The sequence below is a fragment of the Penicillium pulvis genome (assembly GCF_028828015.1).
Source record: "Penicillium pulvis strain IBT 33274 chromosome Unknown contig_1_segment0_segment0, whole genome shotgun sequence".
NCBI lineage: Eukaryota > Fungi > Ascomycota > Eurotiomycetes > Eurotiales > Aspergillaceae > Penicillium > Penicillium pulvis.
Genome location: NW_026643074.1, coordinates 2,653,894 through 2,677,656, shown reverse-complemented (window position 1 = coordinate 2,677,656; position 23,763 = coordinate 2,653,894). Strand labels below are relative to the sequence as shown.

General features: G+C 48.6%; 9 protein-coding genes across 9 annotated transcripts; 6 read left to right on the top strand and 3 right to left on the bottom strand.

Annotated features, from left to right (window-relative positions):
* Positions 1-1,314: 1,314 nt before the first annotated feature.
* On the top strand, positions 1,315-2,106 carry N7503_003950 (uncharacterized protein; the record flags this gene model as incomplete). Its single annotated transcript, XM_057063497.1, has 1 exon — positions 1,315-2,106. The coding sequence occupies one exon, from the start codon at positions 1,315-1,317 to the stop codon at positions 2,104-2,106; it is 792 nt and encodes a 263-aa protein (XP_056924412.1).
* An 898-nt stretch (positions 2,107-3,004) lies between these two features.
* N7503_003949 (uncharacterized protein) lies at positions 3,005-5,069 on the top strand (the record flags this gene model as incomplete). The annotated part of the gene is made up of 5 exons (XM_057063496.1): positions 3,005-3,355; positions 3,415-3,485; positions 3,535-3,662; positions 3,716-3,897; positions 3,946-5,069. The coding sequence occupies exons 1-5, from the start codon at positions 3,184-3,186 to the stop codon at positions 5,067-5,069; spliced, it is 1,677 nt and encodes a 558-aa protein (XP_056924411.1). The 5' UTR covers positions 3,005-3,183.
* A 512-nt stretch (positions 5,070-5,581) lies between these two features.
* On the bottom strand, positions 5,582-5,966 carry N7503_003948 (uncharacterized protein; the record flags this gene model as incomplete). Its single annotated transcript, XM_057063495.1, has 2 exons — positions 5,582-5,854; positions 5,913-5,966. Coding segments are annotated over 2 exons (327 nt in total), but the record flags the coding sequence as incomplete, so codon positions are not given.
* A 573-nt stretch (positions 5,967-6,539) lies between these two features.
* Positions 6,540-6,889, top strand: N7503_003947 (uncharacterized protein; the record flags this gene model as incomplete). Its single annotated transcript, XM_057063494.1, has 3 exons — positions 6,540-6,555; positions 6,600-6,688; positions 6,719-6,889. The coding sequence occupies 3 exons, from the start codon at positions 6,540-6,542 to the stop codon at positions 6,887-6,889; spliced, it is 276 nt and encodes a 91-aa protein (XP_056924409.1).
* A 632-nt stretch (positions 6,890-7,521) lies between these two features.
* N7503_003946 (uncharacterized protein) lies at positions 7,522-8,739 on the bottom strand (the record flags this gene model as incomplete). Its single annotated transcript, XM_057063493.1, has 1 exon — positions 7,522-8,739. One exon carries the CDS (start codon positions 8,737-8,739, stop codon positions 7,522-7,524), a length of 1,218 nt encoding a protein of 405 aa, XP_056924408.1.
* Positions 8,740-9,929: 1,190 nt separating this feature from the next.
* On the top strand, positions 9,930-14,876 carry N7503_003945 (RHS repeat-associated core domain-containing protein; the record flags this gene model as incomplete). The annotated part of the gene is made up of 1 exon (XM_057063492.1): positions 9,930-14,876. The coding sequence occupies one exon, from the start codon at positions 9,930-9,932 to the stop codon at positions 14,874-14,876; it is 4,947 nt and encodes a 1,648-aa protein (XP_056924407.1).
* A 518-nt stretch (positions 14,877-15,394) lies between these two features.
* N7503_003944 (putative glyoxalase family protein) lies at positions 15,395-15,923 on the top strand (the record flags this gene model as incomplete). The annotated part of the gene is made up of 3 exons (XM_057063491.1): positions 15,395-15,528; positions 15,597-15,793; positions 15,847-15,923. 3 exons carry the CDS (start codon positions 15,395-15,397, stop codon positions 15,921-15,923), a joined length of 408 nt encoding a protein of 135 aa, XP_056924406.1.
* An 828-nt stretch (positions 15,924-16,751) lies between these two features.
* On the top strand, positions 16,752-18,012 carry N7503_003943 (zinc-dependent alcohol dehydrogenase; the record flags this gene model as incomplete). Its single annotated transcript, XM_057063490.1, has 4 exons — positions 16,752-16,876; positions 16,927-16,975; positions 17,029-17,185; positions 17,243-18,012. The coding sequence occupies 4 exons, from the start codon at positions 16,752-16,754 to the stop codon at positions 18,010-18,012; spliced, it is 1,101 nt and encodes a 366-aa protein (XP_056924405.1).
* A 2,441-nt stretch (positions 18,013-20,453) lies between these two features.
* N7503_003942 (uncharacterized protein) lies at positions 20,454-22,342 on the bottom strand (the record flags this gene model as incomplete). The annotated part of the gene is made up of 2 exons (XM_057063489.1): positions 21,542-22,342; positions 20,454-21,473 (listed from the first exon to the last, which is right to left on the bottom strand). Exons 1-2 carry the CDS (start codon positions 21,959-21,961, stop codon positions 20,454-20,456), a joined length of 1,440 nt encoding a protein of 479 aa, XP_056924404.1. The 5' UTR covers positions 21,962-22,342.
* Between the last annotated feature and the right edge of the window lie 1,421 nt (positions 22,343-23,763).

Below are 23,763 nucleotides of genomic sequence, written 5' to 3'. Positions count from 1 at the left end.
GAGGTGGAACAGATATCGTTGGTTTATCTTGCATCAGAAAGCTCCTTGAGGGGTAGTTTGATCCGGTCAAGATATCTAATCGATCGCAGGGGTCGAGCGTTCCCAAAAATGAGGAACTGCATTCCCATTCAGGGAAGGATGGGAACTCGGATTAACCTTCCAGCGTGATTTCGGCTTTCTCCGGTATTTACACTTTGCCCAGAACGGGCTACCAGTCCTGTGCTTTGCGGTTGCCTTGATCTTTCTTCGCCAAGGAAATTCTATCATTCGCCTCGAACATGCTGAAATGTGCATGGATCCTTGAACGACTTTCCGTATAACCAGATCAGTTCATCTGGACTCCCTGAGCAGTTCGAAATCCTCAGTCCTCGGCCCTTTTTTCTTCGATGATAGGGGGGAAACCCTCGACCAGTAGTATCGGACAATGTTCGTGCTCGACTGCAGGTCGCTTACACTACGGCAGATAAAAAGCTTTCTTCAGATTGGCAGCGGTGCTTATGTGTCGCCAATTGTGGTGTGTCCGATTGGCCAAGGTTGGCGTTGATCTTATAGGTCCTACAAAAGAGGCCCAAGAGCCCAGTGGAGAACAGCTGAACCTGTGGCAAGGGACTATGCAGGAGTTGGTACGGATCTTCCTCGTGGCAATGAAAATGCGGGGGATGTTCCCGTCCCACGTCTCAGCCAATCCACGAGCGCTTGGTAAAATATCCATCGGGTCATGCGACACGCTAATTATGCTAGCCGGAATAAGTAATTTATTCATTTGTGTTCAGGAATGAACTATTTTAGTCGTTTCATGTTTCCGTGGTGGTAATTTAAAGTTATCACGCAGATCGGTCTCAGATCTGACTCTGACTGTGCATGCCTTTGGTTCCTAAAGTGTACCTTAATGTATTGTCTCGCAATGCGATCACCATGAGTCGAGTCCAGATAACACAGGGGAGAACGCCGTATTTGTGTCAGTATCTTGCAATCTAGTTTCATGGAGAAACTGGTGTTAAATTGTCTTTGACTCAGGTCATTGTATCCATTGTGCTAGGTTGTAGCCTATTGTCATCTTAAGTCTTTGTCTCACTCAATCTATTTTATGCCGTTGTCAATCTCAGGTACAAAGAACTCATTGTTTGAACCTTGTTTGTCTTTGCTCCAGTGTAAACATCAAAGACGCACTCCATATATCTACACCCTGCTCCTCTTACCTTCAGATATAAACAGACTCGAGATTCGTGTCTAGATATCTAGAATTAATCTTCACCTCATTATCTGAGTTTTTTGAGCTTTGAATATTTATAACAGCCGTCAAAGAAACCTCAAATGATCGACCAACCTCTCGATAAGGCAAGCCGGAGCCTCATTTTCACGAATGAGACCAACCCACTTCGATTAGCTAACGAGTACGGATACGGCCCGGCGCAGGCAGAAGGGTTCAAATGGCAAAAGTGGCTGGATGGCCCGATCGATAGCTCGTGCCCGGTCCTTCCTATCCGCCTATCAATTCGAATGCTATCCCTCAACTACGGTTGGTGCATTTTTGACGGAGACTATCCCCCAGACGCCCAAACAGCTTCTCGCCACTACCCTCCCGGAAACCTCGGATTCGCACTTAAGTGGCACGATTTGCCGACTGGACGTAAGTACACCAGAGTAATTCTCGGCCAACAACGTCACTCCTCGGGTGGCACAACGGAAAATGAGTACCTATTACAAACAGGACCAGGGGCGATCTTCGCTCTAGAAAGTAAACGCACCGATGGACCTTATTGGTCTGACATCGCCCTTGCTACATACCGTTTTTACGAGACTGAGGACCTCCGATTTGTATTTCGGGTAAATGTGATTAATCCGCTCACCACAGCCATTGTTGGCGAGGTCTACTTTTGGAACAGCCGTCGGTGGCCCGATCGGCGTCACTCGTATTGGATGCATGGTACACCGGAGTACCAGGCGATTTTGTCCACGCCCAACGCTAAGGGAGTCGCAGCTCTTGTTCTGGGGGGATACGAGCGAGGGACTCGATGGATACCTGCCATCGTGACCTGGGCTGACACGACTCACGCCCGGGCGTATCTCCAGATGCTTTTTGTGATTTGTGCTCGAATTGAATGATCGGGGTTACATGTTCTGCCCTTTCGGGGATAACCGAGAGTTTAATTTGCTGTAAGCTTTGGATAAACAAGGTTGGTTTCTTGGGACTGCCTTCTAGAAGGATTTCAGGGGCACGGAAGCACAACATGCATAGATCTCCAAGAACCCTTGATAAAACTATTTGATAATGTTAATTCAAGTTGATTTTAATCGTTAATCTGGTATTTTAATCCTTATCGGCTTTATTTTCCAGAATGAACATATTTAAGATACCGGGTGACCTAGTTCGTAGCCTCGTTTTAAACTTCTCGGGTGAGATCCTGACATCATTGGTCCGATAAGCACTCCACGTAATTTATCATGCATGTCAAAAGCTAAGCCCTGTTAAGCCTTGGTTTACCCCATGGCTTCATATCTTGTATTATATTGGCTTATCAAGTCGCCATCGATGCCGCACTCTGCGTGGCGGGATATCCAGGTCTAGACGGCCCCTCCTTATCTGTGGATGCGGTACAACCTCATCTCCACTGGGCTTACGCTTATCGCCACGAATTCTACTCCTACATTCGAACTAAGTGAGTGAATTATTTGGCGCTTGCTTTTGGGGTCCTTTCCGTGCACAAACCGTTACACGATCGAAGTCTTGCCTGGGGGAACCTGCGCACAGCCTACATGCAGATAGCGGGCGTAATGAAGACATCAAGGCGTATTCCAAACGGTGCCTCCTCGCCACATTAGGCAGGGATCATTATTAAATTATCCGGTTATAATCGGGACGCTGCAATTCGTGTAGTGATAAGCCCCAAGCAACATCGGACCAAGCCCCTAATTGGTCACCCCCAGTACCCCAAAACGGACGCTTGCTCGCTCAGAGAGTCTTATCTTCCAATTCCTGATGGTCTGATCGCGACGAGGATCGCGTGGCCCACAGAGGTATTTTTCGAGAACTTAGCTCCGAAACATGGGGTGCTAGGTTACCTCGTGGCTGATCGGATTGATCTGGCGTAACCTATATAAAGTCAATTGTCCCCCCAGCTGCAGTGCAGCCCCTTTTTTCAATTTCCAACACGGGTTCTGTGCTCATCCCAGTCTTACAGAATGACTGCCTCAGAAGGAGAAATCGAGAAAAAGGTGTCGCCGGCTGTCCAGCCGGCAGAGACTTCTGATGCTGCGCCTCCGGCCTATGGGGATTCCGCGCCTGTTGAGGATATTGAGGCCGGAAAGTTGAAGCGAAATTTGAAGGGCCGTCATATGCAGATGATTGCTATTGGTATGGATATGGATCAGGTTATCGCTGGTGATGTTTTTTGTGGCTAATATGTTGTACAGGTGGTGCCATTGGTGCTGGTTTGTTCGTCAGTACGGGATCGGCTCTGCGAACGGGAGGTCCTGGTGCTCTGGTACGTGGTCCAATGGAAATGGAAAGAAAACATTGCTAACTTTTTCCAGCTTCTTGGTTACCTGATTGTCGGATTCATGTTGTTGTTGACAATTCAAGCGCTGGGAGAATTGGCTGTCCTCTACCCACAAAACGGAGCCTTCTTCACCTACTGTGTTCGATTCATTAGTCCTTCTTGGTAGGCTTTTCCATGAATCAATACTCTCTACTTTACTAACTATATGTTTGAAGGGGTTTTGCTGTCGGCTGGGACTATGCGCTTAATTGGCTTGTCATTCTACCCTTCGAAATTACCGCGGCTAGTATAACTATTCAATATTGGCGAGACGACTTGAACATTGGTATTTGGATTGCGGTGTTCTTGGTCATCCTGTCAGTGATCCAGATCTTTGGTGTTCGGGGCTATGGAGAAGGTAAGATTGGATAACTCGCTTTGGGAGTCCATTTCTAAGTGATTACAGTTGAATTCGTCCTCGGTGTCATCAAAGTCACCGCCGTCATCGGTTTCATTATCCTTGGTATCGTGATCGACTGTGGTGGTGCGCCAAAGGGAGGATACATTGGAGCACACTACTGGCATGACCCGGGCGCTTTCACTAGCTTCTACGGCTTCTGCTCCGTCTTCACAACCGCCGCTTTTGCCTTCAGCGGTACCGAGATGACTGGTCTTGCTGCTGCCGAGGCCGCTAACCCTGCCAAGTCCGTTCCCAAGGCCTGCAAGCAAGTCTTCTGGCGTATCATGATTTTCTACGTTGTCGGAACCTTCATCGTCGGTCTGATCGTCCCCCACAATGCCGCCTACCTCCTCGGTGCCTCCGGTTCCAACACCAAGGCTTCTCCCTTCGTCGTCTCCATCCAGAACGCCGGTATATCTGGTCTCCCCTCGGTTATGAACGCCGTCATCACTATCTCGGTTATCAGTGTCGCCAACTCCGCCACATACGGATCCAGTCGTACCATCCAGGCCCTTGCTGGCCGTGGCATGGCACCCAAGTGGATGGCATACATTGACAAGGCGGGTCGTCCTCTCTGGTGTATCGTCTTGCAGATTGCATTCGGTTTCCTCGCTTTCATCAACGAGGCTTCCAGCACTGGTGACATAATCTTCGACTGGCTCTTAGCTTTGTCCGGTATCTCCAACTTCTTTGTCTGGGGCAGTATCTGCTTAGCACACATCCAGTTCCGCAAGGCCTGGCGCCACAACGGTCGCGAGGTGAGCGACCTTGCTTACGCCGCCCCCTTCGGTGTCATCGGTAGCTACATCGGACTTGGTCTTAACGTCCTTTGCCTGGTTGCTGAGTTCTATGTGTCGGTGTACCCCAAGGATGCCGAGGACTTCTTCATGAACTACCTCGCTGCTCCAATTGCCATCGGGCTGTTCATTGTCTGGCAGGTTTACACCTACTTCAATAAGGATCCTTCGCTTGACCGTGGAGGCTGGTTCACCAAGGTCGAGAACATGGATATCTACAGTGGTATGCGTGATGGCATCTTGGATGTCGATCTGCCACCCAAGATTGAGTACCCTACCTGGGGCGCTTGGTTCAAGGCGGCTCCTATGAGAGTCTTCCGCTCTTTGATCTAGTTCTGAGCTCGAGATATGAAGGCATGAATTGTGGAGGAATAGTTGTACATTGTCGGCTGTGTTAAATATAATAGTTCACCTATAGCTTTTGCTTACGCCAAATTACTGGATGACTCGATTCAATACAAAATGGTCAAATTCTCAAAATGTTAAAAAGTTTTCGGTTGTGGGTGATATACGTAGAAACAACAAAGGCATAGAGATGTCGTAGTCCGTCAGGACCCAAGTAAGCAAGGAGTCCAATCAAAAACGATTAAAAAGCAAAAGAAAAAAGAAAAGAAAAAAAAAAAGAAAAGAAAAGAAAAGTAGAAAAGGCAACCCATTTCTTCAACAATTATCTAAGTGACATCGGAAAGGACGATATTTGACATTACTAGTCAGCTCTAATATTATGAAATAGTGCACTAGCTTTTATCGGTAACAATAACGATTGTTTCAACTAGATCGTGATTGGTTATTGCTCCTGCTTAAATGCATATAAGCAAATCTGATCGTGATCTGTGATTTCACACCTAGAATAGGAGGACCTGTGGGATTGACGCCGAAAATGACTGCTTTTGAGGCTTTTTGAGGCCAGAAACGGATGCCTTTCCACCCGTAACATTGGACGTCCAGCGGCCCCTTGTCCGCCCACTGCCCTGTAACACCACTATTCGACCTGTGGGATTGACGCCGAAAATGACTGCTTTTGAGGCTTTTTGAGGCCAGAAACGGATGCCTTTCCACCCGTAACATTGGACGTCCAGCGGCCCCTTGTCCGCCCACTGCCCTGTAACACCACTATTCTGCACCCGCCCAGCATTGTTTGTCATCCTCCGATCTTGATGTTGATGCTCGACTTACACAGTTGCTCCACCCATTTCCACTGGCGACCAGAACGGCGCCGAAAATGGCTCCCCTTCAGCCAAATCCAAGCACGAGAAATATTGCATTCAATCGAACGAGGATTATGTGGACTTTCTTCTTTTGGAGGATCAGATGATCTACATGACTTTTTTTGATTCGATGTTCGAAACACCACGAAAGAAAATGCTTCAGTCGTATGATGAATACTGGCGACGCCATTGTCAACACTTCGAGCTATTCGCCCGTCAACAGATGCGACTAAAGATAGTAAATACACCTTGGAAAGGTCCTCGAAGGTGTATTCCTAACCGAGCGCCGAATCACCCGACGAACAAGGATAAAAACACTCTAGATGTGGATGCTTTTGGTGTGATCTACTGGCATCACTGGGCCCATTCGAAATTCTTCTGTTACTCGACGACTGTTGACCTTTCTATTACTCGCATGAGCCTTGTGAGGCTTATCTAATAGCATTGCAGTAACCCATGACACGGCGAGCGGCAGCCCTAAAATGGCTCGTTGGTCGCGCAGAGTGAATCCCACATGTATAGTCACCTACGTACGAGGTAATACACACGCAACTGCCGGAAGAACTCCCAATATAGACTAGTGTGTCTTGGCGTAATGGGCATGTCTTGGCGTAAGGGGCAGGAAAGTCAATCGAAGAGTGTAGTGGTTGCACAGCTTTCGGGACGTACTGCATACTAAGGCTTTCCGGTTCCGAAGTGACAATCTGTGCATCTGTGGCGAGCGGGAAAGTATACAACACGGGTGTTAGATTGTCCAAGATTGGAAGGATTTAGGATAGAACTTCAAAGGAAGGCTGGCGACGCTTCCAACAGCATATAAGTACTGTTGCGGATTTAGTAGAAGAAGGGAGAGGTAAGATTGATTGTGCTTCACAGACCAAGGCAGTGGAGGCGGTCTTGAACTTCGCTGAAACATCGCAACGGTTTCAAAGCTGCGCGCCATGAGGGCAGCTGAAAGGTAATGACGGCGCAGAGGCCGCGGCACGCCTCGGCAAGGCTCTAAGTTTGCTTAAGATGAGATACAAGGTACATTTGCAAAGAAAGATATATATAGTAGTAGCAGGCTGTATATCGTTTCGACGAGGAGGTCAGCATAAATTAAACACACAACTGCTGTAGTCCCGTTATTCGGGAAGATGATAATTTTCCGCATTAATGGAAGCTAGGTCTTACCCATTAGCGCTATGAGGCCAAATAACCCTAGTAGTCTATGAAGTGATATTATGAACAATGAAAAGTGCAAACCCTCGGCTACTCAGATTTTTATTTACTAATGTGATGCTCCGTATTCTTATAGAGATTGAATAATCTGCTAGACAGAGAAGTGCAATTTACGAAATGCAACGCACATCCAATTCACTCTAACATAACCCCAAAAAAACAATTTGACCATACATAAGAGGAGGGCACAGAACTTGAGATCTTGGCTGCCCCGCGCAAGGATATGCGAACAGTCCCCGGACCCTGCATCCATTGACACATGCAACGCAGAAATACCAGATCATCGAAATATTCTCAAAAACGCGGGGTCAATAGACTGCGCACAAAATCAAACATGTATGATGCTTTCAAGCAACTCAGTTCAAGCCGTCCCCAATCTGGGTTCGGCGTTTCAACAAGTTATCCGACAGCGGCTGAATGGCGGCGTGGCCCGGAGGAAGGGCGTCGATGACTTCTTGCACACTGAGGCTAGACAATCGGCCTTGCACATTAGCAGGAAGATCCTTGACCCATTCGGGAAGGGGCTTGGTTTCCTCGTCGACCTCGGCGTGACTTTCGGTATTCTCATCTGCGAGAGACCCTGCATAGTCTTTCACCACAAGATCCAGGTACTTGTTTTTGGTTGAGAGCGCGAAATTGCCCCTGTTGCCGTACTTGTCATAGATTCGAACGTAGGCATCGCTTCTGGTAAAAGCTGGAACACTTTGCAGTGCCCATATCGGGTCTGTCTCAAACAAGACTACGACATAAGTTCCGAGTCGTTGATTGATCGTGATCTGTGTGGTACTCCCCACGCTGTTGGATTTGCTGAGAGCGCCCACTTTCATAGTCGTGCTCTCACTATCGTACGACGCGTACCAATGTCTGGTCGTGATACTGTAAGAGTCGGGACCGTCCTTCAGTTGGAAGCAGCCTTTAAGCCCGACTTGTTTATACCCATCTTTAACGCCCACCTCTGGAATGTTGTAAATAACACCCTTCCTGAATTCGTACTCTGGAAAACGCGTATTCGTGATGTACCAGTTTGTTTGAGTCCATTCACCCGTCCCATTATCCCTCCAAGGCCCCTTCTTGATTTGTTGCGACGGAATTGGCGTTTTAATATCAGCAACGCTGTAATGGATTGGTGTGACCGCAGTAATTTGAACCGATTTATGATTTTCTTCGTCAATGCTCGTCCATTTCTCGTTCCCAATTTTCACCTGAGCTGCAATCTTGCGCCCACCTGTGGTTCCGGTCGCGACATATATCACGACAGCTTCGATAGGAGAATTTTTATCTTCCTGGGATACCGCCAGACTTGTGCTTGCGTGCTCCCACCCTCCATCATCGAACTTGCTGACCCATTTTGTGGCTGGGTCCTCGCTAGTCCAATTCTGTAGCTCGACCTTGTCATCAGCATTGATCAGGCGAACATGTTCATGGAACCATTCAAGGTTGGTGTCAAGGCGTTTGTCATCCTTGTAAACCTGGACGCCGACCCTGACAGGAGCCGGCATGAGACCGTTTGCATACAGCTCGGGTATCCGCGAGGGACCGACCTCAGTAAAGGTCACCTTATAGGAGTCTTGCATGATGATGAAGTTCTGGATAACGTGTGAAACAGTGGGTGGGATTGAGTAAGTTTGACTGATTTGTAGAGAGGACATACAGAGTTAATGGGCGGAACTTCAGGGCCTTTATAAAGCCAGGGGTGTCATGGTAGAGTGGTTTCAAGACTCCATTTCCACTATTCTCGCTGAAAAAGATCATCCCCTGCGCAGCAATAATCCGGCGCTCAGTCAATCGCAAAAATCCCGCAGTTACATGGACTTACGTGGAGTTGCATTGCCGCTCAGAGTGATGCTTAGGGACTGTAAGATGCTGATCGCATTCACCGGGATCAAGTCTGTCTACCTTGTTGGCTGAGTATTGGAAGCGATGATGAAATCTTCTCAGCTCATGCACATGTGCACACCAATTATGAGCTAATAATATACATATCATATAAATGCAACTCCGCGGAGCTGGAGGAGAAAGCAGATCGACAAAAGTAGTATATAGTACATTAGAAGCTGTGTTACAGTATTGCAGACCGCCATTTCTCTCCACTGGTCTATGCAGATGCCACATGCATCCCCAACTTGACTAGATCTTGATTGATCCCCGCGGCCCGAAACCTCGGGCCGTTTGTCGATCATCACCAAAAAAGAGGTCTGCATATAGATCTATGTGCTCCTGTGTCACTATCGTTGACCCTAATGGGCGATTCCTACATGCATCACACTATCGTCTGCGTACATGCTGGCTCATACTTGTGATTTTATCTATGGGTTGTTTACGGATACTGCCACATTAAGCAATCCCGTTCCAGCTCGCGTACCTTGATCACAGCCCGCTATGAAGGGTACCCCAGCAATCTTCTCACCGTATCTTCCCACCATATCAAACACTGAGAATTTACGTAACTATTGAGCATAGTGTACGACAAGGACATGCAGAGCTGCCTTCTTGCGAACAACACAGGTGGCCGCGACGACGACCGTCGGGTATCATCACAGATCATCATACCATCTCGCAAGGCACCAGTACATCGGCAGCGGAGCAAAGCCCGCATATATGCGCTGGTAAAAATGGGAATTCAAGGTGACCACACGCTTCCGTAAGCATCGAATGATAATGTTTGCTAGAGAATTGACTATTTAAGACAGTGATACAATGTCTCTACTTGTTAAGCAGAGCATCCAAAACATTATCTCCATATTCTTCCATTTCTTGAGCAATCATGTCAGATTCTGTCAAGCAACAACCAGAAATTTCCTTGGCCTCAGAGGGTCTGTATTCGCAGGCGTGCAACTTTGCTAGCTTTCTGCAGAAAGGTGTCGACCCACGCACTGGACAATATACTTGCTCTGTCCAGCTCTATGAGGCACCGGCACAGATACGCAACTGCCCGGTGTTCAAATTGGGACTGGTCTTTAGCCCTCTTTCCCCCGGTCGATCGGAATTTGGCAAGGGCTGGTCATTGAACCTACCTCACTGTGACCCTCGTGCCAAAACCGTCTTGACCTCCACGGGCGATTCATTTCGTATCAGTGACAGCGGGAACACTCTCAAGGACCTGAAGCTCCAAAGTTTCCAATTTGAACGTGATGGGAATGAGTTTCGTTTTCGGTACAAGACTGGTCAAGTTGAGATCCTCTCAAATAAGACCGGTGACCGAATCTTCGAGCGCGCCGAGCTACAGAAGTTGTATTCTCCAACTGGGCGCACCCTTGAATTTCAGTGGGAAAGTACCAACGCAGATCGTCGCCTGTCGCAGATCACGGAAGGTGATCAAGTCTTAGTTGCTTTCAACTATGATAGTAAGATTGAAACGGTCATCACGACAGCCCCAGACACCCTCGATGCCCGTACCTATACACTTGACGTGCTTGGTGGATATCTTGGACAGCTTAGACTCCCTGGTCCAGACGAGTTGTGCTGGAACTTTCAGTATAACTATCACGGCCAACTCTGGTGCATAGATAGAGTTGTGAGCCCTTCGGGCCTCCTAGAGATCGTTGAATACCGCGAGGGAGACCAAGCCCACAAACTGCCCCCTGGCCAGGATCGTCCATACGCAAACATTCCAAACGTCGCCAAACACAGGCTCTTGCCATACCAGAACCAACCCGAGATGGTGATGCGCTATGAGTACTCTGACTACAATTTCCTCGGATATGGGTCCGGTCAGGATTGGACCCAGCAAGGGGATAATTTGTACCTCTTGACCAGCTCCTACGATTACAAGACAACGTTGACCTTCGGCGAGAAAAAAGAGATGCAGACGGAGTACACTTACAACAAATATCACCTTGAGACTCGTTCTGTGAAAAAGCAGGGCAAGAAGTCAGTCACGCAGGAAATTACATATCACGCCAAGCCAAGTGGGTATTTCGCCGAACAAGAACCATATTATCTCTTGCCGAAGGAAGTCCAGACAACCTACAATGATGATGACACGGGTGAAAGTCCACCAGAGATCACATCATACGAGTATGACAATGCAGGAAATCCTATCAAAGAGATTCAGCCGGATGGTCAGATCATTGAGCGCACTTATTATAGTCTGGGGCCCGAGAAGGACTGCCCGGCCGACCCATGGGGCTTTATCCGATACCTGAAAGAGGAAGTCGTGACACCAGCACCAAGTGAGCACAAGACACCGATACGCCGCCGAAACTATACCTATCTTTCTCTGCCAACCGTGGAAAATTCTCTAAGTAACCATTTTGTCTCAGTTCAGGAGGAGTGTAGTTTCGAGGAAGGGGCCAAGGAGTTGACCCGGACAATATATGACTACGTGTCTGACCCGGCTTCGCCGAATCTCGGCCGTCTATCCCAACAAGTGGACAAGATATTTGGTACAAACGCCATCACCCATAGCTGGGATTACAAATGGGAATCATCCGCCAATCAATTCACTAAGGGGGTCAAGAGCACCACCTTTGATAACCGAACCATTGGATACGAGTCGACCTTCTCTTTGTCTACCGGATTAGAGAAGACACATACAAATCGCAGTGGAGTTGTGAATAGCTTATCATACGACTCGCTGGGCCGTCTGACAGCAGCGACAGCTGCTGTGGGAACAAAATATGAGACGACTCGTTCGCAAGCCTATTCCCGGTTGCCGGATGAAGTTGGCTATTGTTTGGCGCTCACTGATGCATGTGGCGTTCAGACACGGTACTATACGGATGGAATGGAGCGTGTGATTCGGTCAGAGAAGCAAGAAAGCTCGACATCCCAGACTTTCCGAGTTGTGCAGGAACGGAGCTACAACGAGTATGGTCAATGTGTCGAGGCGGTGGAAGTGGACTGGTTTTATGGTACTGGATCGCCTACCGAGCAACGATCAGTGATCCAGCTAGAGTACGACGGGTGGGGACAAATGTGCCGTCAGAGCATCAGTGATGGTAAGGGAGGCAGCGATAAGGCCATCTCTACTGTTATGGATCCAATTACCCTGACTAAAACAGAAGGAATTGTGGGTGAGGGTCAGATCAGAACCGTGCTGAACAAGATGGGCTTGATTATCCAAAAGTCTCTACTCACAAAGGAAGGGAAAGAAGAGAGCTCGGCCAAATACGAGTATGACGGGTTTGGCCGCCAGGTTTCAGAAACCGATCATTTTGGCCGAACAACGCATTACGAGATGGATTCCTTTGACAGAATCATTACAACCACTTGGCCAGATAACCGGGTCGTCCACACGAAGTACTCAGATCATAGTGTCTCCATTCTTCCCACGTCTATCAAGCTAGGCAGCCACGAGCTTGGCAAGCAGTCATTTGATGGCCTGGACCGCATGACCTCGTCGACTGTGGGCTCTCGTGTCCTTACCAACAATTTCAATGAAAACATCCACACTGAGCCGAATCAGATCACTTTACCCAGCGGAAATGCATTCACTTTGAAATATGTGCCGGAGCTGAACTATGCCGCTACGACAGTGAATGACATAGATCAGATTGAATTTGACAAACGGACGGGGGCACCTGTTCGCCTGGAGAATGGCCACTCGACGCAGGAATTGGAGTACTACGACACAGGTCTGGTCTCTCATGAAAATTGGACGCTTAAAGATGACGATACGTCCTGGTCCGCCGACTACATCTACTCATTTTCAGGGAAACTACAATCCTACAAAGATGTGCATCAACAGAAACATGACACAAATTACAACACTTTTGGTCAGCCACAACAACTCACACAGGGCCCAATGCAGGTGGAATACACTTACGATGAGGCGCAAAGATTGTCGGAGATCAATACACAAAGCGCGTCAGACAAGTCGGCACTTACAAGTCAATTGATCTATGACGATTTTGGCCGTGTGCAGAAGCGTACAGTGCTTCACAAAAGCTCAACTCTGCGGAGCATCGTCCATACCTACGGACCTACTGGCTTGTTAAAGAAGCGCTCGCTGGAGAATGAATCGCGAAGTGTGATGCGGGAAGAAACATTTGAATACGATATGCACAATCGCCTGGTAGAGTATACCTGTGCCGGAAGCGAGCCTCCCGTCGATGAATACGGCAATCCTCTCAAATCGCAGGTCTTCGAATTCGACAGCTTCGACAACCTGAAGAAGGTCACCACTGTTTTCCAAGATAATTTTGACAACATCGCGAGCTACGCTTTTGCTTCCGATGATCCGACTCAGTTGATCCAAATTACAAACACTCACTCGGATTATCCCGCCAGAACTGATCTGAAATACGATGACAACGGATCTCTAACGCAAGATGAGAAGGGCCAGACACTCGGTTACGATGACTTGAATAGATTAAGTGTGGTACGGGACTCGAGTGGTGCACTCCTATGCGAATATCGCTATGATGCCCTTGGAAGGCTGGTCTGCCAAAAGGTTCCAGACCAGGCCGACATCCATCTTTTCTACCGTGGGAGTACCCTCGTGGCTATACAAACAGGCGAGCGCAAGATTAGTCTCGTCGCCAGTGATCCAGGGTTCTACTGGGGGCAAATAGTGCAAAATGAGGGCACCAGTACGACGCAGACTTGGGTTTCAGACGACCACCGCTCGGTTCTGACCTGGATGGAGGCGAGCGAGGTGTATCACACACAATACACCCCATATGGCTTCAGTCCTCGAAGCGACTCTCCCTCGCTTGGATTCAATGGGCAATGGCGAGACCCAATCACCGGCTGGTATCATCTCGGCAACGGTTATCGCGTCTACAATCCAATACTGATGCGTTTTCACACTCCGGATCCCACAAGCCCTTTCGCCTCAGGGGAAGTTAACGCCTATGCGTACTGCCTCGGGGACCCGATCAATCGTGTCGATCCCAGTGGCCACTTCAGCCTGTTTGGTATCGAAATCAGCTGGAAGGACGTTGTATTGACCGTGGCGGCTATCGCAGCGACGGCCGTGGCGGCGGTTTTGACTGGTGGAGCTACCCTCGCGATCCAAGTGGGCGTCTCTGTAGCTTTCGGCGTTGTCACCGAATTTGCGACCTCGGTCACATATGATCAAATCGCCGGCAATGAGACTGACTGGGCCAGTTTGGGGATCGACCTCGCGGTCACTGCCGTGACGGGTGTTTTACCAGGGCTGGGCGACGTGGCTTTCCGTGGGTCCAAGGCGGCCGTCAAAGGGGCCGCCCAAGCGTCAGTCAAAGCAGCCGCGAAGGGCGCGGTCAAGAAATCGCTCCCCAAAAAGATCATGGGCGCAGCCAAGAACAAAATCAAACAAAAAGCCAAGGAGCTCCCAAAAGATATCTTGAATGCTACTGGGAACTGGGGCATAGATCAAGCTTATGTGTCACCAATCAAGGATGCGCTGGGGGTGGGAAGCGCAGATGAGGTTGGTCCCAGCCAGTCGTTGAATCAAGACTTCGAAGCCAGCGACAGTGCTAGCCTGGTCAAGCAGTCTAGCTTTGTGTCTCGTGACAGTATTCGACCCGCACTCAAGGAGACTCAATCCAGTCTCGGTGGCTTTGCAGTATATCCAAGTTCCGGCGCTTATCTCAATACAGGCCAGTCGGTGGCTCAGCTTCTCAACCGTGAGCTACGCGCATTTTACGGGCAGGGTGACGGTCCGATCCACGGGCTAGGTGCCCAGCATTGCATTCGAAACATGGAGGACGCTATCCGAGAAACATTGCGTCGACCTCATTATCCGGCGGATTGGGCTTCGGTACCTGGACTTGCGGATTCTTGATGGTCAGAGGGTTTCATTCCGACTTTTCTATCTTTCTTTTCTGATGTACTTCAGATCTTGAATCTTATCCGAGATAGCATATTTCTGAATTACAATTACTGCGCCATACTAGATATGAAAATGATGTGGTGTCCAAGTGATTTTGTGGTGTTCATACTAGTGAGCTCCACAGGTTAGTTTCAAAGGCTGCCTTCCCAAACGGGAAACTACCCCAGACCCGTCCTCACATTACAAAGCCCAAAATTCTAGACAAAAACAATGACAATCACGCAATCGTATATACCACTGATCTACTCGAAACCCAATATCAATCAGCCAGTGAGTCACGACCCTTTTCCGTGAAACCAATCATGATCACGTCAGCGGTGTCGGCCAATCACGATCGGGATCTAGTTTCCGATCCCCGTGGGGGTAATACAGAACATAAAGGTGACGATACCCCACTAACTTCATCATTCTAAGCAAAATAATAACCCGGAATTTTTGGCTAAGCCCATACCTTTACCCCTCCTCTCACCATGATTCAAGGAATCGCCCACGTCAACCTCACGGTACACCCCGGCACGCTAGATGATGCACTGGAGTTCTATAGCAAGACTCTCGGACTAACTCCGGCGCCAGTCCCGGAGCTTCAAACGGGGACTATTTTATGGTATTTACTGACCTAGCTGGCTATTGTCTGAAATTTTGTATTCGTGCTTGTGCTGATGGGTCGTGCAGGTTCAATATCGGATCGAGCGGACAGCAGATCCATGTTACTATGGGCCCGACGGATCCTGAGCACACGCGACACCCGTGTTTTAAGCTTGGTAGCCGTGATGAGCTTGAGGATTTGAAGAAGAATATTCATGATCACTTTGTCCGGGGTGGTCCGGCGGCGCCGATGGCGGCTGATAAGCCTGGGACTATGGACTCGGGTTTGTCAAATCCACTTCCTTTTCTTTTGCGTAGGCTAATCTCAGTCCTGTAGGTACTCAAGGGAAGGAATATCCTAAGCGGTTTTTTGCCCGTGATTATGCTGGTAATTTGCTTGAGTTCACGCTATAGGGTCTTACCTAGTGGACTTGCTTATGCTGTTATGCCCAGAATATGTGTATTGCTTATGAGCCAATCTAATACATCTTGCTTCATCTATATTTCATTAGCCCCGCGTCAATCAGGCGTTCATAAATTTGAGGCGGGGATACTTATCCGGCTCCGTTCTGAGCTTGCGGGGATGCGGGGTAAGGGACTCGCTCACATTCAGGTGGTCACAGCCCATGGACGCTGATTGAGATATTCAATGACTTCTGTGTATATTAAAGATGACTCGATCATTTAAGAAGATGATAGCTTTGTAAACATTGAACTGGGTGGAGGTGCGTTCAAATGTTCATGTAGGACAAACGGCCCCACTTGTGGCATGACACGCTACTAGACAAAGAATAAAGCTGAGGACCTTGGAGATCCCGATCTATAAAACAATTATAGCTTCAGAAACAATAGCCCTTTAGTTATTTCATTTCCTCCATTCTCAAAAATATCCCAGTTACAGTATCTTCTCACAAGCTCTTCAAGTCATGGCCAACCTCGGTTCGGACTGCTCCACCTTTCCCCTCATCGTCACAACATTCCCAAAGGAACTACGCAGCAACAACGGCTGATTCACAGTGCGCATCCGAGGTTGGTGCACGCATGCAAAGGCATGCAACTGTGATCCCTAAAGTTCGGCCCCACGATCAACGTCACTAGACTCTTTCTCCTCTTTCCTTGGCAGAAAAGAATCAAATAAAGTTCGGCCTGTCTGCCGTGAGGTAACTCCTCATCTCACCCCAATTAACGTCCTACCCTCTGATAAATTCCTACTTCAATTCCCAGCATTTATCACATCACATGATGGCTACTCCCGAGATCCCCCAGAAGCAAAAGGCAGTCATTTATGACCAGCCTGGAACCGTGTCGACCAAAATCGTAGAGATCGATGTGCCCCAGCCTGGCGCTGGCGAAGTCCTTATCAATTTGTTCGTGAATCGCTGTGTCTCACTCTGGACAGTACTAATCTGCGGGGTAGGACTCATTCCGGCGTCTGCCACTCGGACCTTGGAATAATGACAAACACAGTATGACCTCCATCCCGTTACACCAACGTCTTCAATTTGACACAGTGATACAGTGGACCTTACTCCCAGCCCCAACTCAGCCAGGCCAGATCGGCGGCCATGAAGGTGTAGGTAAAATCGTCAAACTAGGCCCAGGCACCGAATCTAGCGGCCTAAAGATCGGAGACCGAGTCGGTATCAAATGGGTCGCAAGCGCATGTGGAAACTGCCGTAAGCACTAGTCCTCTCTCAACCAATCCTCAATAATACTAACCGCAAATCATCCAGTGCCCTGCCAAGCAGGTACAGACGGCCTATGCTTCAACCAAAAAGTATCAGGCTATTACACCCCAGGCACATTCCAACAATACGCCTTAGGCCCCGCAAATTACGTAACACCAATTCCAGAATCTCTCCCCTCAGCCGAAGCAGCCCCAATGCTCTGCGCCGGTGTTACAGTCTACTCGGCCCTAAAACGCAGCAATGCTCGCCCAGGCCAATGGGTCGTGATCTCCGGCGCAGGAGGCGGCCTCGGTCACCTAGCAGTGCAACTAGCAAGCAAAGGGATGGGACTCCGAGCAATCGGTATCGACCACGGCAGTAAAGAGGAGCTTGTGATCCAATCTGGCGCGGAACATTTTGTTGATATCACGCAGTTTCCTAAAGATGATAATGGCCTTGCATTGAAGAAACATGTTAAGGGTCTTACGGATGGATTGGGGGCTCATGCGGTGGTGGTTTGTACGGCTGCTAATGCGGCTTATGCGCAGGCTTTGCCTTTGCTGAGGTTTAATGGGACACTTGTTTGTGTGGGGATGCCTGAGCATGAGCCGCAGCCTATTGCGACGGCTTTGCCTTATACTTTTGTTAATACACAGACTACTGTTACGGGGAGTGCTGTTGGAAGTCGGAAAGAGGCTGTTGAGGTTTTGGAATTCGCGGCTAGGGGTGTCTTGAAGGTTCATCATCGGATTGAGAAGATGGAGGCTTTGACTGATGTTTTTACGGAGATGCAGGAGGGTAAGTTGAAGGGTCGGGTTGTGTTGGATTTATCTTAGGCTGTGGGACTTGACAGAACTTACTTCTGTTTTATTTTCTCGGCATTATTAAATATGAATCAGTTTCTTTTTTAATACAATTTCAGTGTGCTTTGTTGTAGTGTACTTGGATTTCTCAGGTTTATATCTAGAAAAAGATTTCGAAAAAGATTGTGTGAAGTTTTTGGTGGAAAAAAAAACCAAAAAGAATTGACCGACGCAGGGGTCGAACCTGCAATCTCTTGATTCGTAGTCAAGCGCCTTGCCATTGGGCCAGCCGGCCTTGTTGAAGTGAATTCCTTTAAGTGCTAAATGACCCTACAACATATTCAGGTATCCTTAACATCCAAAATGCATTTTGTTGCACGATCGGAAATTGACCCCAAAATGCAAAACGCCTCGATCCTACCTCAATGTGAGGAAATCCTTACGGAACGTGCTCTAGATACCTTTAATACTCCAACCGCTTTCATCGCAGCGTCAGATTATGATCATTATCATTTATTATTGGGTTTCTACTGGACTTTGCGGTCAGACCTTCGGGTGGACCGGAATATATATTGACGGTACCGATGTATTCCACTTGGGATGAGCAACATTCAGACCTGAACCAAGAGCTAGTCTATGCTACCAAGGCACATAGACACTGCTATAAATGATCGACCGATGGAATAGACCATTCAATATTAATTCTGAAGAGTACCCAGGATCATTAGCCATCGAAGTATAGGAAGTCTAGAATTACTAATTTTGTATATGCCCCCCCGGGGCCAACAGCGACGAGCAAAGAAACCGCCACACATCACAAGCCGCCATTGACAGCGGGTCGCTCCACGGTATAGCTCCCACGACCCTAGATTTAGTGAATAATCTTATTCTAACTACTGGGCATAGTATGCAATGTGCAGGCAGCAGCAATTAGCTCCGAAACCACCAGGCGAAGGTGGCTGATAGCAACAATTCAGTTCCGTTTACCTTACTTCCAATGCATCCGAGACTGGAAACCCTCTATGAGCATATAGTGCATAACATAAATACATACATTGATCCAAAGATGTACATATATGCTCATCTAGATATAATCATTTCTCCGCATCTCATCAAAGCCATTCAGCTCATCCAAATTAGAACAGAATTCTCACAGAACCTCGGTGCAATTAGACCCGGTGCACACCGCAAGCAAAATATATCCGACCCGGCCCGCTGATTCCCTGCAGAAAATCATGAAGAAGCATCAATAGCTTCCCCACCGACTCCATTTACGGACCTAACTAAACGCACGGGCCCATAATATCCAAGCTCGCCTTGACTCCACTGACTATCCACGATATTCCAAATATTGAAACAATACGACCATTAATCAGTAAATACCAAACATTGTGGGAACCCGAAGATGATACGGATCCACAGAGAAGATTCCAAATACCACTTTCAGTGCTTCTTACCTAAATCATGGTCCATAATCCGTAATTAGATATGATAGACATCTCCGAACAAACCCGATGTGGCTTTCCAGAAAGTATAACAAGCGAAAGTGGAGCGAAGCTATCGGCACATTTCCGCAATTCCACGTGTTCTGTTCTCCGCAACTACGGAGTATCCGACACAAATATGCTATGTAGGCCAAGCTGTACGTAAAATCTATGCGAAAAGGGGCTTTTTGCCTAACCTAATCCTGTAGCACAACAAATCTCCACCGAGAAATCCCCACATTTGCGACACGAAGTAAAAATTGAGCTCAGAAAAAGGGTTTCTGCACAATTGATAAGGATGCAACACCACACTAATAATCCACAGCTAAGTACTATAAACGATAGGAAATCTGGATGAATTAGGACCGATATTATTGGAGAGCAGAATGAAAGACCTAGCAAGTACGGATTCCAAATCAGGGCTCCGAGATCCGCTAGAATCCAAGTGGGTCACCCATCTCCGGGTCCATGGAACCAGCAGTCGAATCGGGCGAATTCCACCGTCTTTTTTTTCCAAGGTGTCACGTCCCGTGGATTTCGGACCGTGGACGCGGGGACCCAAGTCCGCAGTGCTGGGTTAGTATGACGACATGATGAGATCGTATCTAGTCCCGGCAGATTTGAATTTGCGATATGTTCCATGGGTAATTTTGGGTTATTAGAAGGTACGAGATTTTGGGTTTGGTATGATTTCATTTAAGTGGCTGAGAGTATGCGATCAGTAGTGTACGATGTCATGGCAATGTGACTGTTGCTTTAGGCAGGTACTATGTGGAGTGCTGTGCAGCATGGTAGAGTGTATGTGGTAGAGAAATGCGAAATGATAATATGTAGGATCATTAGATTTTCTCTCTTCGCTGGGGCAGATCAAATGCAGGGGTATTGGAATGAATGAACGAGATAGCCGGCCCAAACCAACGATAGACAAGACATAGACAAAGACGTGACAATGCAAATCCAGGAATATAATGCAAGTAAAACCAGGACAAATCATCGACTTCGTTTAGAGAAACCTCCTGAGTTTCCGGCTGCAGGTCGCTTCTGTCCTGAGCCTGAAATTCCACCAGACTCAACCAGGCGGACCAACGCACCGAGTCGAATAAGGTAGGCCTTTGGCGCCCGATTCACCTCCATTTTACTAAGGGTATTGCGAAGCGCATCGACCTTCGACCCCAAAGATGACAGGTTCAGATCTTCAAGTGCGCTAATCAGGAATAGCTCGTCATCAGCTTTCAATTCCACATCGTCGGAACCAAAAAGCAAATGGTGCAGATTGCGCTGATCCTCATCTTCGCCGTGGAAAGATTCGCGACCCCAGTCGTTCCCAGCGAGACAATCCTTATTGCGCGCAGCGATGTTTTCGAGGATCAGGACGAGCGCATCGACAGCTCCATCCGAACCATGAGGCGAACGAATAGCAATGTTGGACCGAATACGCGAAACCGCGAGCTGAAGTTGATGAACTACCTCCTCGACCTCCACACCACCTCCAGAACTGCTTAGGTCTGCAGGTCGTTCGCCCGTCGCACAGTACCGATCAAAATCAGACAGGAGTCTGCGGATCTGATCCTGGAGTTTCTGGAAGTAGATAGCTGCACACGCGCCGGAGGGCATTGCCTTGCATATACTGCTAAAGACGCTGTCATCGTGCACAGCTAGTCGGAAAATGGTAGCTTCGAGATCACCCTGGACGACACAAGATTCAGCAGTGTATTTTACTGTGGGCTCCTTTTCCTGCAAATCTTGGCGGAAGTCTTCCGGGAGGATTTTCGTGTTGAAAGCGCTGAGCACATCCCGGATTTTTTCTGCTCGGGTCATTCCGTGATAATGACCGTTACCTTCATCTCGGAGACATTGCCATTGTAGACGGTCTGCTACTGCTTCCAGTCTGACACTAGCGAGGAGTTCCTCGGCGCGGGGACGCACTTGAGGGCGACCGTCGCTGGAGAGGGTCGCCCGGGCTGTAGAGGGTGTAGGATGGAAATAGGCATGAAGCTGGTCAAGAACCCACTACCCGTGAATGTTAGCGTGCCTTCTGCAGATTAGAAAGCATCTCCTGGATGAGTGAAGAGACTTACGAAGATGTGTTGACAGGCTGCCTGTGGCCGCGATTGAAAAGTAGAGCAGGTGCAAGTAGTTGAATCGGATCCAACGTGGACCTGCGGTCGATTCAGTAGCTGGAAATCATAGCCAGAGTCTGAGGCCCGGCAATTGACGACCTCGAACTGTGATCTTAAGCCCACTGACGCATTAGCTCCGGTCTCGTCATCTAGATTCTTCATGTCATAGGTGATTCCCGAACGCGCGAGGATGGTCTTCCCAGCAGGCTCATCGTCACTGCTCTCCTCCTCTTCGCTTTCGACCTCACTCTCCTCGACAGAGCTGTCCTCGCGCTCACTTTCATCGGAAGGGTCCGGCCGCCCGCGAGTGGAGGACCGAGTCTCAGGCATGTTGTGACCGATTGACAGTCTGTGAAACTGTCTAGTCGGGGCAGACATGGTCCGAAAAAAGGGGGGCGAGGATGGTCAAATACGAGGGGCGAAGAAGAGTCCAAGTTGTGTGTACGGAACTCCTGATGGCAAAGGTAGATTCACAGAGTTCTTCCGACCCATGGACGGGAGCGGGTACATTGAACCATGGAACGGACCTCCCTGGCGCCCGCTTTAAATAATTAGGCCATAGAAGATGGAAAAGCGGCTCACAGAAATCCATGATCATGGTTCCTCCCGATCTATGCTCTGCGTCCCACACTGTGCCAATTTGGCGCATGATAGACTGGGTTCGAACTATGATCTCCGGGGCGCAAAAACAAAGAGTTGGGCGGATCCGAGGGTCATCCAGTTAAAAAAAAGGAGTCAGAAATTGAAAATTAAAAATCCAGACCTGACCCATGAGGGTAGAGAAATAGAACCATTTTTCCAACGGCGCTTAAACAAAGGGTCTAGGTGCGGCGGGGAAAAAAAGGGAGGGAAATTCGGGGGAAAATGGAGGGTAAGGCGCAGTTGAAGGGATGATGTCTTAACAAGGCTTAAACGTTGGATTATGCCTCGCACTGAGATATTGATCACCATTGCGCACAGACTTGCCACTAATGAAATTGAAATGATCTGGGGGCCTCGGTGCTTTCTCCGGCATGAACTGTTCCGGGGCTAAGACAAGCACACGATGCCTAGAGTAATCTGTATATCGAAAACATCACACTTAGATCACCATATGTCAAGTTGATCTTTGACAACTGGATAGATCGATTGTAGCTGTTTGTCCCAGTGAAAAGACTGGTCCTACACCCCAGCGGTGGTGGCAAGTTGCATGCTCCGATGGCGTCCACGTTGGCGAATTGGCTCGGCTCCTGGCCGGCAAAGGAAGAAATGGATCACTAGGCTCGGGTAGAAAGCCAGAGATTGGCTTTACTGTAGACTAAGAGCAGGAAATGTGGACTTCGTACAGCAAGGCCTTGGCTGGCGATCTCTCGACACTGCGGCGTATCCTTGCGATCGTGGACCGATCCCAGTGGGGAAGAAATCTCGACCTTTCCATTTGACCCGCCGGGCGTTTCTTCCTGTTGGGCCACTGAATCACTTAGCATTCTTGTTCGAGGCCCCAACACCACAGGAAAATATTTGCTGGCATGTCATCATTTGCCTGCATATCCATGTGTCATGATAGGCTCATGCGATGATCCCTGGGGAAAGAATCAAGGGATCCTGGATCAATGACCTGTGCAATTTGACTCAAGCTCCTTCCGAGATAAGCAAATGCTCACGGCGTACTCCGTAGAAGCGATCTCAAGCCTCACAAACACGGGAGTGTCATGCAAAGGATCAAACGCTATGGACGCCTCATAGCCAGTCCTCAGTTGCCCGATTTAAAGCGTTGGTGATTCGGATGACCACCGTGCATAAGCTCATCGATCGCGATAGTGCCGGCACAGCTAGAAGAGGGGAAGCAGCGCGCGAACTGTGCACTGTTCTACTGTTGAATCCTTTATGATTAGTCTTATTGATTAGCGCAGGGGCACAGCGAATCCGAGCACGTATCGGAGGTGCTGCGCGGCAGAGTACGACCCGCCGCTCTGGGTATTGGGTCTGGAGATGTCCTTTCATCCCTGTAAGATGGGGCCTGAGCACCGGAGACATCCTTGCGACCGTTTTGCGTGGGCCAGTTTGCTGCTGTGCTGATCAATGAGAAGGAAAAAAAAATTTAAGTTAAAAAAAAAAGAAACGACTGGCTGATAGCTACCGCTACCAATCGTTGTGCCCGGCGCCTAACAACGGGTATTCTGCACTCGGTCAGGCTGATT